This window comes from Onthophagus taurus, chromosome 1, assembly GCF_036711975.1.
Source record: "Onthophagus taurus isolate NC chromosome 1, IU_Otau_3.0, whole genome shotgun sequence".
NCBI classification, from domain to species: Eukaryota; Metazoa; Arthropoda; class Insecta; order Coleoptera; family Scarabaeidae; genus Onthophagus; species Onthophagus taurus.
The window spans coordinates 30,127,626-30,143,613 of NC_091966.1; the positions used below are offsets into that span (position 1 = coordinate 30,127,626).

At 31.1% G+C, this 15,988-nt stretch overlaps 1 protein-coding gene across 1 annotated transcript; it reads right to left on the reverse strand.

Annotated features, from left to right (window-relative positions):
- Window positions 1-4,985: 4,985 nt before the first annotated feature.
- Window positions 4,986-10,870, reverse strand: LOC111417227 (lysosome-associated membrane glycoprotein 5). The gene is made up of 5 exons (XM_023049449.2): window positions 10,745-10,870; window positions 9,438-9,655; window positions 9,237-9,380; window positions 5,779-5,866; window positions 4,986-5,723 (listed from the first exon to the last, which is right to left on the reverse strand). Exons 1-5 carry the CDS (start codon window positions 10,788-10,790, stop codon window positions 5,374-5,376), a joined length of 846 nt encoding a protein of 281 aa, XP_022905217.1. The 5' UTR covers window positions 10,791-10,870; the 3' UTR covers window positions 4,986-5,373.
- Window positions 10,871-15,988: the final 5,118 nt, after the last annotated feature.

Here is a 15,988-nt window from a genome sequence, read left to right on the forward strand (position 1 = left end):
CGTGCGTGATTAATAACATTTATTCAACAATTATTTTAAATTTGATTAAAAATTTAAAATCTTATAATAAAAATTTTTGTAGAAATATTTAAATCAATAAAGTTTAAGTTATTCTTTTAGAAACGCCTTAAACTATATGCAACCTATTTAGCATTTTATTTTACACTTCGAAAAGGTAAAAGAGATAGATGGTTGAGATTTCTTATATTTTATTTGTTATCTTAACCTGGTTAATGTTTTGAATTGTATACTTAACAGAAATTTATCTTGGATTGTTTTGATTTAATGACAGTTGAAATTTGATAATATAAATTTTCAGATTCACTATTGCAAATACAACACCAAATGTACTACAATATCATATAAATGTACCACGGGTTATCTAAAAAAATTTTACCACATGGTATTAATGTGGTAATCTCATCTTTCTTTGGTTCTCAATATATGTGCTCATACTGCTCATTGTAATGAGATGTTTTGAGACGGAGCGGAAGATTGTCTACAACAAAATTCTGCAACATATCTATGGGGATGTTCATCGCGAATTATTGTATTCCAAATGAAGCAATTACGCTTATTCGCGCTGCCACTAACAAGAAACTTGACTTCATCCGATATCTTTAAAAATTTAAGTCTATAATTGTCATTCCGTTCGATTATTCTGGGACATCCACTGTTTCGATTACAGTCATTAGTCACAGACTGTTGTGTGCACAAATGTCTCATGTACTAAACGGATAATTAAATGACTTACCTTTAGTAATGCCTCCTTCTGAAGGCATTGCTAAACTGTTTTTCCTACTGGTGAAGGTGGTCCAAACATTTCGATTCGCCTACTATAAACTCCAAAGTAAATAGTGTGGTGTTGTATAGTCTGCAATTACAAATTAAAAATGCTGTGGTGGATACACATAAATGGTAACATCAGTTTGGACAATCTGGTATATACCTACAGTATATCAAGGGCGTAGATAAGGGGGGGAGGGTAAAGGGGGTTATTACCCCCTCACCCCCCACCCCAGAATAAAGAAAAGAAAATGTGTACTTTCATATAATTTTATATTTTTTAATTTACTACTACTTTAGGGCTTTAGAAATAATTGTATTTCTAATTTCTGACGTTAATGTTTATTTTATTTTCCCCCATAAACCTTGATTCTAAGCACTATTTGGCAAGCATAACGCTGTAATGTTTCTAAATTACCCCCCCTAGAAATAAAAGATATCTACGCCCTTGCAGTGTATAGATAAAATCATTGTATATATACCAGAAATATATGACTAATCTTGATCAACAAGTATGAATTTGTTTTCACCATCGGGGTAAGACTCAAAATCTACCAATTGAGATCGGGAGTTGGATTCAAACGATGAATAAAGCTTTACAGTAACACCTTTTTGCTTTTTTTGTCATAACTCACAAGGTGAATATAGGTTGCTATATCCTTACGTGTTATGTGTTATTGTGGTCGATCCGAGATTTCATCCGTTCTTCCTGTTGGTTCCCTTTGGAAAGGGACAGACGTTTCGCCAAGATCTCACCTGGCATCTTCAGTGCGTTGTCGTAGTCTCCTATCGGCAGACTACTTGCACAGAACAGTAGTACAGGACTACTTGTTATGTTTTTATAGTATATACGTAGGTACCTTTTTTATCATGCCATCTTTTCCGCCATGTCCAATTCTTATATGTATTTCGTGCAATATGTCGGATAACTGTCTGTCACTTTCCTAGTAAACTATATTTCTTGCAGTATCTTTAACAGAAAAAATTGCTACTTTCGTCTATACTAAAAATATACTATTAACAACCAATAATCACAAGAAATTCCGTGGTGGTATTTTTGCTGTGTCGATCTTTTTGAAAAATACTTTGTAACGTTGATGTTCAATATAAACAGTATTTCTTATATACTATTCTGTATAAACAGTATTATTCAATAGTATTATTGCAAACAAAATACAAAAGAGATATTCCAACTGCAATATCATATATATGGTATATTAATTTTCATTTTTAGAGTAGTTGATACGATCTCGAAATATGATTATGTATAATGCTAGATAATTTGCATATTTTCAAATACATTAAATTAGTAAATAATATAATTCATACATAAACTATTTAGGTATATGTATGTAGTATTCTAAGAATGTTGTATGTTTCTCTCAAATTGAGGTTATGTGCACAAATTACAATCAATTTCCACAATTCGTTAGTAAACCATAAATTAATACAAAACTTTATCGTAAAATGAACACTCCAGCTTCAATTCTTCGGAAACATCCAGAAGGTCTGGTGCCATGTGGTTTCCTTATCTAGCGATTTTCAGTAATCTGTGTTCTGGCATTCTCCCGACATATTCTTTGACTGTGACCTGCACCCCATATTTTTCTCTTGTGTATTCGCTTCTTATTCGGTCTAGCAAAGAGAAACCAGAAATTGATAGAACAGTTTCTAACTCTGTAGTTCAGAGATGTCTTTTAGTTGTGGTGTTTCCCAAACTTCTTCATGGACGTTGTGAGGGTTGTGGGATCGGTGATGACATAGTATGTCATCCCACAACCCTCACTGTTCTTTTTATTTGTAAATGTTTGTTCCTCTATATTACATCCCAGAGGTACAGCAATACCACCACTGCATTTGTATTCTGACTTCTTCTTTCAGGTCTCTATTACTAGTGATATGCGAGATATTGCAACCGCATGACCTGATACAATTATAAACTGCTAGTTTACACCTTCTTGGGTATTCGAAATTTCCGTATTATACTTCTCTCCAGTTTTCTCTCATTTAAACAGCAATATTTGGAGGATATCTTCTTTTCGCCCGACTGGTACCCTTTCCCACCACTCATCGCTTCTTCCATTATTATGTCCATCACTAAATTGAATAGAGCCGGGCTGAGGCTATCTCCCTGCTTTACTTCAATTGCAATTGTTATACCTTAATATGGCCTTCTTAGTTATTTGTCAGATATCGAAGATTGCAACTATAGTAGCAGCTATAGTAGCTATGTTGAATCTCGTTTTTTCTGAAAAAAATACTGTTATCGTTTTTTCATTGTTACCTAGTGAGTGCTTGAGGAAGTTCTGTATTTTTCTCGATTTCTGCCATGTCTTCGTTCAGTTTTCTAATGTATTTTTCAATCATCCGCTTTTATCTTTGTGGTCTGTACAAACTCGCTTGTTTCTCTCTGTTTCCTCTAACCGCCGTATATGTCACTCACCATATCTTTCGTAAATTTTTCCAGTAGCTTTCCTTGATTGATTGGATGTTTGAGGTTTTCCGTTTCTCTACTTCATATTTTTCGTATGTTATTGCGCCTGATCTATTCAGTAAATAGGGTGTTCGTTTTTTCGCAACCAGATCTTTCACTTGTTGTGTGAACTAAGGCTTTGTGTTTTGTCCTGCATTTCCTGATGTGACTCTTCTTCCTAATGCTTCATCTACTGATTTAATTATATTTGAGTATAGTTTTTTCCATGGTGTTTCAGTGTCGTCGTTATCCTGTATTCTATTCGTCGATATTCTGTAATCAAATGTTAGAATTTCTCATAACTCTTTACTGCGAATAACAATTAACGATATTTTTGGCTTGGTATCTAAACAACATGATATAATATATTCTCAAATGACCAATGTTGCGTAGTCAATGAAAAGTGTAGAAAATCAAAATACTTTAGGACTTGAAGGTAACCTAATAATAGCACTAGTCATAAGAGACTGTGTAAAGATACAAACATCCGTAGATTTAAGATGCAGTCACAATAACTCATAGATTGGGTAGATAATGAATTCTATTGAAGTGACAACATACAACAGCCTTCAGTGGATATAATGAATGTGTAGAATAATTTTAAGACTCAAAATGTTAAAAAGATAATTCACGAAGACTCAAAAAAAAACAGTTATAGGTAAAAATATTTGTAACATACGTTTATTAAATTCTTCGTATGTAAGGATCGTTGATACAACAACTTCAGCATATATTTTCCACGGATATGTGGTACACCTAGGAAGGCATTGAAACTATATACTATTTATTGATAAAGAAAATGTAAAAAAAAAATAAATTTAGTGTTTTTAATCTTACTGCAAATTATTTATTAATCATTTTAACATTACATTAGTCTATATATTAAATAGATAATAAATTATCATTGTATTTTACACAAATCCTAAAGTATTATTATATTATACATTCAATTTAATAATATATACTTTTTGAATTATGGAAGACAGACCATGGCAAATTTATTTCGATAATATTTTATGAACAGCATCGAGTCTTTACAGAACCCTTTTCTAAAATATTTAATTTTCTTTTTTTCATTAGACAATTTTTTTTGTAATCATTAATATTAATTAAAACTCATTTTGTTCGTAAAATATTATCGCATCTTACAAATACAAGCATACACGATATAAGAATACGTGTTTTGAATTTTTAATCTTTATTATACCTTTTTGCATACTTTTAAATCTATATCTATAACTGTTTGATATGATTTTTTAGAACCTTAATTTTAATAACACATCGTTTTATAAGAATAAAAATTAATTTACTGGTGATATCTCTGAAAAATATATACCATTTTATAAAAAAAGATAAGAATAGTGTTGCATTTTACATTACAAGTAAAAAAGATAAAAAATCTTATTTTCCTGAATATTATTTAATAATAAACTTATTAAAGCTAGTATATACAATAAGATTTTTTTGTTTATTTTTATAAATATAATTGAAATATATTGACTTTAAACTTTTACTTTTTTGATATAATAAGTATCAAAGCGCCAAATAAGATTGAAAAATAAGCATGTAATCGCAACGTTAAATGTTTCTTAAGCAAATTACGTCTAAAACTTTTATCGTAGTAATACTGATTTTTAACAATGCTCAACGTTTGTTAACATTTAAATTTATTAATCCCATCGAAAAAAAACTCATTCCGTATTGGTCCGTTTCCGCTTATTAGTTTATTTTTGAGTCAGTTGCCCGTGTTTAGTTTTTGTTTATTTATGAACACGATCTACGGTAAAATCTAATTCTTCTTCATTGCTTTGGACTTTAAGTTGTTCTAACAAATTTAAGGTACCAATTTAAAATTTATATTCTAAAATGAATAAGTTGAAATTTATTGTTGCTACTTAAGTAATTTAAATGCGTTCCAAATTTGTTCCACCCGTTAACATTGACATGCTTTCTTATTTTTGTGGTCTTTAAAATATAAACTTGTTTAAATTAATATCGATTTAAATAAATAAACCTTATTATTTCTTCAATTAAGTACCTTGTACATTTTTTTAGATGATCTCAAAAATTACAAAAGAAATGGACTACCAACAATTTAATTATGAATATGTCTCTTATTCCATTGTGTTATATTGGACCTTCTTTACTTTAAAATATCTAAAAACACCGTATCCACCAACTGTTAACAAAACAGCGATAGCTAATGTTGATCCAACAGCAATTGGGGCAGTTTCATCTCGAAAACCCAATTGAGCATTGCAAGCGAAAGGCGGTCCAAAATTGGTACCTTTGTACATAAACGGTTGAAGTTGAAATGCTCGAAGGAAAATTTTTCCACGAAGATCTTGTTGTAGGAAATCTTCATCGGGAGATTCAAGATCTATCACTGATTCATCGCATGAAAATGAATTGCTTACTGGTGTAGGGAAAAGCATTTGCTTATGCACAAGTTTAAAAGTTTTCTCTAAAATAAAAGTCAAGTATTAGAAAGAATCAAAATAATTTTTTTTGAAGCATACCAAATGTTTTTAAATGTCGATATGGTTCTAAATCTTTACTAACAGTTAATTCCAATTTGCTGATGTACCACCTTTCTCCACCAGGAGTCTAAAACAAAATACATTAATTAAGTTAATGAAGTTTTGGAAGTAAAATGTAAGATATAAAATAGCAAATCATTTTAAAGAAAATATGTTTGGCTGAAATGAAAACATAATAGCACATTTGTTTGATATCTAAAAAAATTGAAATCTAGTCTTTATAAGTTTCTCTATGTGTTATATTTAATATGTCTCATAACTTCTTCAATCGAAACAGATCGAGAATTCAGGGTCTTTTAAGTTTCCCTATAGATGTTGGTTATTTTCTAACATTATCTTTTGATATTTAATAAACACCTTTTCTCACGATGTTTAATTTACTCCAACATTTACAGCTACCATTAATGATATGTTGTAATTCTTCGTTTCCTGACAAAACTTTCGTACGTCTTTTATTTGAAAACTCGACCATATCCTTGTTGTATACTCTATGCTTACATTGCCTATCTAGTAATTCTTCAAAGAACTCATACTTCCTTTTCTTTAATACTGACATCCTCAATTATTATTTTCATAATGCACTTCAGTTGATTACTGTACAATTTCTCTATCTTTAATTTCTGACCTTTACTTTCAATGGGGTTATGTAAACTTATTATGTGCAGCGTGTGATATGTTCTATGTATTGTTATGGAATATAGCCCGAAAAAATTTATTTTGTGACTAATAATTCTACGCCACTGCCAAAAAAGGTATAGTTATCCGTTCTAATTACGTCTATTTCCCTTCACTATGCTTCTTGTTACACTAATAATAATAGTTATTATCCCAAAGAAATCCTAATGACATTACACAACTCAACAAAGTTGGAGCTCGATTTGGTAGACAATCTAGGGAGTCTGTACTTTAACAAATAGAATATTTCTGGAAAAAGCTCATTTTTTGCAGACCGTCGAAACAGCTCTGCGTGAATCTCTGTACGGTCTTACATATAGAGTCAGTCCTACGTGAGTGTACACTCAAAATCTGCAATAACTCTGGTCACTTTTTAAATCCCGACGATTTTGGAAGTATCCCTTTAGAAAGCGTTGAAAATGTTACGCAGAGCAACATCTCCTGCTCTGTCAAGTTTGAAAGTATATTATTTGGAGATAAGAAGAAATTACCGTCTAAACAAAAAGAGTGCTCTCAGATTATACTGGGAATTCTATATGTATATCCTATTTATTCAATTAAAATTGAATTAACTAAAATATTAAAAATAGTGTTCAATTTAAGATTGTAGTTATCAGAAATTTTGTCATTTAAAATTGAAAATTAGATCATTTGTACTGCATCTGCAAGTTGTATATGTTTTGAAAAATTCATGAAATTTTCCCAACTCAACCCAAGGTCTTTAGTAATTAATTTCATCGAGGTGGAATCATTTCATCACGGGTAGGTATTTCTCCAGGACGCACTTCATAGTAATCCTAGAAAAGATGCCACAAAGCACGATTGTAAAATCCTATTCAAATTTTACGATAAAATAGATGATTAGATTTTATTTGTAAGTTCTTAAATGGCATACTTTAAGAATAATTAAAATTGGATTGATGTTCATCCAAAAAGTATATTCCAGAAAATTTCACAGTGTTTTTATATATGTCCAATAGCCAAATCATATGCAATGTTAGAATATTTAACATTCGATTTTTATAATGGGCATTCGATACAATGCCCATTTGTATCAATAAAATGCAAGGCTGATATTAACCAACAATATAAAAACTTTTATAGATATTGTTGAAAACTAAAATGTCCAATTATTTTATATTGATCAATAACTATGTCGTTTACCCTATACATATAAATTTAATCAATCACGTCATTTATTACTTTTGAACAATTTAATTTACAGTACTTTAACTAAACGATAAAAATTGGAAAATACTATGATAAAAATTGTGCCCAACATTTAACATGAAATTGCTATCGAAGTTAGTAGAGTGCGAAATTCCATTATCAGATGGAAACAAATTGTGAAATTAGAGTTCCAGGTACTCTCAGCAAATTTTTTTAATGAAATTTGTGCTGGACGAAAGTATGGCAAATTGAAATTGGACGTTTGAAACATTACCTGAATTGGAACGGGCATATGAAGCAGTTAGCAAATTACGTAGGTAACAAATTTTAAACCAGGAAAAATATTTCAAATTTGAGGGAGATTGAAAAAAATGTCATTTTAAAAATTAACAGCAAATGTTTGGAATAGGATATTGATTCACAATCAGTTAATGTTTTAATTAAAGCATATTCATGAGTATCTTCTGAATATATCTATGTATAATATACTCATCATCTTCAGATGAGTATTATGGGTGCCTTCGTTGTTTCATCCATTTAAAATTTTTCATGACACACTCACAAAAAAAATGTCGTATTCATGAAACAATTAACATGTGTGATTCAATAGATCAACTTTTGATCACTGTGAGACAAGGGGAGAAGAGTAAACTCCCTCCTATCACGTAGAATTCTGTTCTGGTAAGATGAAGTATATTTCAGTTTTTGACCAAAATAAACTAATTGACATTTGCGACCAGTTTCTAAGAAACCAAATCGTTCATGAAGTAAAAAAAGTCAAGGTTTTTCTGGAAAATTCAAAATTGTTCTTCAACTTTTCAGGAAATCGTAAAATAATGTTTCACATAAATGATTTATTTCTGTTATACGAAACGCGATAGTCGACAAAATACAATTATTTTGTTATTTCTTTCAGCTTTGGATGGATTTGTAAATATACATGTAAAAGTTGGAAGAGCAACATGCTCTCGGATTTGTTGTATGTTTTAATAATGTACTCCTGAAAGATATTTTGTAAACAACTGCAAATCATACAGTAATAGCATTACTGTAACAACATTATTCTATTTTAGATTGGATTAAATCTTTTTGTAAGTATTACAATTTTGTATTTACTTGTTTAGGTACGACAATATCCCAAGGCGATCGTTGTTAATTTAATATACAGGTGGAGTACACAAAATTTAAATAATTTCATAAAAACTAAAATGTATTTAGCATCTGGCGAAAAAATAAATTTAGATTCGAGATTAGAAGTAAGACTAGTTTTCGTTGACTTTATAATTATGACTCAACTCAAATTGATAAATCATAAAAAAAATTAATAGATTTTGATATATCAAAAATAATTGATTCAAGGATTTCTTTTTGACTCAATCTATATATTTACGGCGAATGTAATCTAATAGAGCATAAATAAAATATAAGGAATTTATATTTAAGATCGTTTATATTACCACCACTGCGGTAATAAATGTTAGAATAACTTCTATTTTCTCAGTCGGTTTACTCCCAAAAGAGGAGTTAAATGTATAAAGCTTTCATGAGATAACCGACAGTTTTAGAACTCCCAGCTTGAAATCGTTATTTACCTTAGCAAATTCCCAGTACAGACTGTAACCATTCCAAGATAATCTCATTGAAGCATCGTCTTCTTGGCAGTTACCATCGATTATTGGATAATCTGGCATGTAAGTATCACCTTTTTCTTCGTCGATCGCAGATTTATAAGTTATCTAAAAAAATATAGAAATTAAAAATTTTACAAAATTTAAAACTTTGTGAAAATTTACTTCGATCAATCCATCTGTTTTTAATAAAATACAGGTCGCTCCGTTACTTTTTACTCTATATAAGGAAATTCCAGAATTAGCCGTAGCAGGTAAATTATCCGGTGTCACCAAAGAACCGCTTCCTGGAGCTGGAGTAGATAAACTGTATTTGGTATGGCGAGGTTTTGATGTTACCATGTAAGGTAATGTCAGCGAGGAAACATTTAAAAAGACGATACCTAAGAAGTAGAGAAAAAGTTGCTTTCAATAAGTAGCTTGGAGGTAACATATTTCTATTCATTCCATTTAGTTCATATCGATTTTGAACCAAAAAAAATGTAAGTAAACAATTTTATTTATTCATTAAATTTTTATTAAAAGTTATGTTACAATTTCTTCTTTATTATGTTTTTTCCTTTATTATTTTTAAACTAGATATTTTGAAATAACAAAAATAGGAATGACCTCGAAACAATTTTTATACAGAACAACAATTAAATTGTCCTCTTTTCATGGACATTTTTACAAATTAATAAAATTTTATAAATAAAATTGCATTCGTATTTTTTAGGCCGAAAATTTTCATTAAATTGCTTTTTACATGTAATTACGAAAATTGTTGCAACTTTACCATATCTTTAGATAGAAATTCTTTTATAGGACATTAACTAACGAATCTTATTTCTACAAACTTTAAAATCTTATAATTTATAAAAGTAATTAAGAAAATTGGTTGAACTTCATCATATCTTAAGAAAAGAAATTAAATTAGTTCGTAATACGAAAAAGTATTTTTAGGACAAACATCTCGAATAATAAATGTTCCGAATTTGATTAATGTGTGTTAATTGTGTAGTGTACATTTCTTTTGAAAACTTTATAGGTAGGTAAATATATTTCAACCACATTATACTATTTAATTCATTTCCAATTAACCGCTGACCTTTTATTTCATTAATATTTATTTAGGTTCATCAAATTAACTAGATACCAAATCTATCATCACGAAACTACTTCCCTCGAAAGTACTCTTCTAATTGAGTTAATGGAAATTGCCAGAATCATAACAATTCATCCCAGACACAAGGTCAAAATGTGATGGCTGTTTTTGGTAAATATAGGTCATGAAATACTAGGTCACAGGTTATCTTATACATCAATTTAGTCAATACTAACAATAAAATTATAGATTCAACTTAATCTAAACAATCTTTCACCTTACTTATAGAATTTTCAAACGGGTTTATATTGAAAATATTATATAAAAATGAAAATCATAATTCATGTATTTAAGGAAATAAAAATAAACAATTGATTTTTATACTTACTTAACACAAGATATGTAAAATAAACAAGGCCCACCTTTTTGGCCATGCCGAACTGTTATGTTTCAGGCGTTATGCACCACCTGAAAGAACGTACTTGGAAATACTAGAACGAGTCCCACGCAAACCCTTATGGAAATCCAACTGGCGCTCCTACGCAATACTACACAACGATATCAATAACAAGACGCTTGCGCTCTCCATGAAAAACGTGGGCGGACCTATAGCTTCCAATGGTTTAACCCAACGTTGAAAGGGACACGTGCTATATTCAGCTATATGGAGGAGTTATTTGACAAAAACGTGGGCTTTCCATTATACCTTCAGAGATTACTTTCATTAATGGAATACTTTCGAGTCACACATTTCGAGCGATAAAAATAACCTAATAAATATAAATAACTAGCAAACTTGGGACACTCATCTCATCTCAAAATGAAAATGTTATCAGCAAAACTACATTTTCGTATGTTTATGTTTATGTAAGATTCTAGTTGGATTTTCGTGTAGTTGCAGAAGTCTGACATTTAATTTCATTAAAATTCATTAAAACATTTAATCGCGAAAAATGTTAGAGCCGGAGATTGTGAATTGAAATGAATTTATTAAGAATACTGACGATGTAATTCTGTGATATGTATTAAATGTTTTTTTTTAATTTCACTGTTTCTGTAATTGCAGATAAACGTTAAAAAAGAAAGTAAATATTTTGAATAACGAGGAATTAATAAAGCTTTGACGGCCGTTTTTATTAAAAGTAAAACTTTTTACTTCACAGTTTTTAATTAATACTAAATTGTATGAATTGTACAAACAGTAAAATGAAATTATAATTGTGTTGTAAGTTTCATTACTAGGACATGAAGATTCAAAGAAATCATAAATTTTATAACACCCTTTAAGATGTAGATCGATAAAATGATTCATATTAATCACATTTTGAGGAAAATTCGATTTTCTTATGACTTCATCCCAGAAAGCACTTTCAACATCTAATTAAGAAAAGTGACAAAGAGTAAATATATTTGAGTATAATAAACAGTCGTCTTGAACTCATATTTATGCTTTCACATGGCCAGTCTGTAATTTACATTGCATTGCAACACAAACATTATTTATAATGTAGTATTTATTGAACCATATATTGATAAACTTATAAATTTGTGCAATAGTATAGATTTTTAGTGAAGTATGATGTGAAGAAGTTGAAAGCTTATGTTTCTTTAGACAACTATTGTATTAGAAATGCTACTACTGTGCAGAGAAGATAAGATTGATAGAAACTGGTAATTTAGACAGATTGATGATTGATATGCATATTGCCAAAAATATGCCAACTTGTCAGATACAAGCAGAATACGTGTTCTGCACACATTATGAAACAGATGATTGGAAAATGTATGTGCCAAAAAACAATATACACACATGGAAGCATCATCAGTAATTTTTTATGATGAAATTGTTGAAATGCTGAGTGAGTATACCAACATGCAATGTTGGGAAACAGAACCGGAGACATAACTGAAGAAACACTTTAGCACGTGCAACTATGTTGTGAAACAAGTTTACCTTTATAATTCAGAATTTGTAATTGTAGTGACAATCGCAATCTATATCGAAATGATAAGTTCGCAAAGGTTCAGCCTTTTATTAAAGCTTTAAATAAAAACTTCATAGATCATAGAAGCTCACAGATTTATCTCATTCTTTCAATCTAAAGGCAAAAGATCGTGGAATTTTTGAATTTGCTACTTGTGATGATGACAGTATTATTTTGTGCAAATGGTTTGCAATAATGTTGCGAGCGTTGCATCTACTGATATCGATGTAAAACAGTTCTCTTGGAAAGAGGAAAAGAATATTTACATTACACAACCGAACATAATAAAGAAATATAATGAATACATGGCTGGTAATAGGAAACAGAGTATTTTCATATCATAAAATCATAAGTTATAAAAAAAGAAGACGACACTAACATAAATGCCAACCAGGCCCTGAAACAAAACAAGACTGACACTTTGTCCAGTGAGAAATACGTCGGCAAACTTGTAACTGTAAATACAACGAGAAAGAGGATGAAAAAGTTATTGAACCGATCAAAATAGCATGTTTGAAATAAGTCCATCATGGATTATAATACCTCAGACTTCGAATACGAATTATGCCCCTTTACTGGAAGTAGAAAGTTACTAGAAAAGGCTACATGTACCCATGGTAATGGTAAATCTGTTTTGTAGTATACTAATAAAGAACACAGTAAACTTTACACCAGGAACGAAAGTGAAAAAAAAGATTAAATTTGTTTTTCATGAGAAAACAGTGATTAATGGCCATCAATCAGGCCATCAATTCGCCTGCATAATATCTTCCCAACGCTTGATTATCAATTACAAATGATACATTATTAGTAAAATTCAAGATGGAATTTTCTTCTTAATAATAATGTACAGAGTCTTTTCAGGAAACAAATCTGTACGACATTGTTGAATGTGTAAAGTAGATGCAAAAATAATAAAATCCATAAAACAAGAAATTTGTGATCCTCATCGTAGTAATTGATGAATTGATATAAAATTTATCGGGTTTCCCCTTTTCTTTACCTTTCGAGTAACTAGTCCAGAATGATACAACGTGGTCCAACACAACCGAAACCAGCAAAAGACGAATCTAAAATATACAATAAACATCCGAATCCAATAACACATCGCAATCAAATATTGGCTAATTAGTTTTTATGATACTAATTAATAAAAATTCGCAGGAAATTTTCGTAGGACCGGCAACCACGTAAATAACGAGCGGTCTGGATATCGGGACACGGTCTTATCTTGCTGGTTGATCGATGAGAAGTAAAATAACTAGATAAGTTGAAGTGCCTACTGGAATGTAGGTATCGGGCTACAACGATTTTAATGAAGAAAAGACCTTCATACAAACATAAATCTAATAGTAATGCATTAGAAATCCATATTTGCAAAGAAATTGGCATTCAAATACCGCTCAAAATATTGTATTGGCCTTTTGACATTACGCCTCTGGTTGTCCGTTCATTACACCTGGTGTTGATACGACAGGCCTATACTGGTCTAAATGATTCATATCCTGGTTCTGTATGTCATCTTTATCCACATTAAAATCCTGCTCGTCATAACCAGACACATTGAAGTCTAATTTTGTATGACGAGTTACCTCGTCAGATAAACGTGATATATTTGTAAATAATATAATTTAAATTAAATAATTATAAGTATTAATATTAATACTATTAATATTTTTTTTAATAATTAATCTGTTTATGTGGAATTGATGAAAATGCCTTAACATTAGCAGGAATTCTGCCAAAAAGTATGGCCAAAACAACCGTTCACCGCATTTTAAGGAAGCAGTTGCTTTATCCATATTATTACAACACTTTTCGAGCTTTAACAAAAATGATAGCGAAAACGATAGATTTTTTCTAGGTGGGCCTTACATTAAGAGGTCCAAAACGTCGACTTTGAAGCAACATTTACTCAAAACGAAATTTTTAATATCCATAATGCGCACATTTTCATTGATAAATGTCCCCATGCAATACTAGAAACTCATCATCAGTGGCGATTCAGTGTTAATGTATGGATCGGCGTTATAGGTGACCAGTTATTAGGTCCATTTTTTCTTCCAAAGAGATTAACAACCGATGCATCCATACACTTTTTTACAAAATTAGCTTACAGAGAGATTTGGTGAATTACTTCTGCAAATACTTGCAAACCTGCAGGTAATCTTGTATAACCTGCAAGATTGCTGCTTCATGCACGATGGCGCACGACCACATTATGCCCGCGCTACTCGAGCATACTTAAATGACAGATTTAATAAATAGAATTTGAATTTAGATTTAAGAATTGGCGGAAGATCCTGTTACGTAGCCAACTCGTTTACAAGATTTAAATCCGTTAGATTTTTGGTTTTGGGGACATTTAAAACAAATAGTTTATTGTGATGAAGTTCAAAACGCATTTAAAGAAGTAAAACAAATTCCCGGTATCTTTTAACGCATTTGAAGTTAATTTAAATAACATATACGTTTGTGTTTAGAAGTAAATGGTGCGCATATGAAACATTTATTATGACATCATTCTGTTCCAATTTGTTGTTTTTATGGTGGTAGAAGAATTTTCTTCAACAATCTTTGTTACTTTGTTTTGTTAAATTATTAATGTACTGTACTAATCTACTGTGTAATTTTCTTAATATTAACTTATTATTTAAACCACAACTAGAACTAATACTAGAATCTTTCAGGTTAAGCCGTGCGTCTTTCGAAAAAATATTCGACGTTTCGGATGCTATTCCAAGTGATGAGTTAATTGTCAACTTAGTTGTTTTTGTCAAATCCAGGTGGAAAAGGTTTCATTAAGTTTACTAGCATCTTCCATGTGCGGCTGAGTTCCCAACCGTCTTCCCTATTCATATTATTCCCATGTCGATGAATCTCTATCGCCACTCTCGTCAATCTTTGGAAGTAATGTCCATTTCTTGCTAGCACTTTAGTTTTGTCAAACTCTAAGGTGTGTCCTCCTTTGTGGCAATGCTCTGCGACTGCAGGTTGTTAGATTTTACTCAGTCGAACATCCTTGTCGATGTTACGTCCAGTTTGGCCAACATAATATTTCCCGCAACTGCACGATAGCCGATAGATTCCCCCTCCCTTTAATAGGGTTAGTTTGTCTTTGGCTACCGGATGAACGTTTTGTATTTTGCTGACCGTACCGTATCTTACCACGATATCATTCTTCTTCAGACACATCGCAATTCGATCCGTCACACCTAAAACATAAGAAAGGCAGTTAAAACCGACTGGTGTCGTACTTATAGAGTTATTCTTCGCTCGTTGGATATCCCTCATCGTATAGTCGTTCTTCTGCAGTACGTCTTCTAGAAATCTTTCTTTTTTCCTCAGGTTCCCTTTATCACATATCCTCTCTGATCGCTGGAATAAGGTTTGAATCACGGACCTCTTTTGTTGTGGGTGGTTGTGGAATGAAGCCTGCAGGTACCAATATGTATGCGTCTTCTTTCGATATACTCCCAGTTCCATGCCCCCATCTGTCTTTCTAGTGACCAACACATCCAGGAATGGCAACTGTTTTGCAGTTTCTGTTTCCATGGTATATTTTATCATGGGGTAATTTAATGAATTGAGGTGGTCTAGAAATTCCTGGAGTTGCTCTTTTCCATATTACCAGATCACGATAGCTT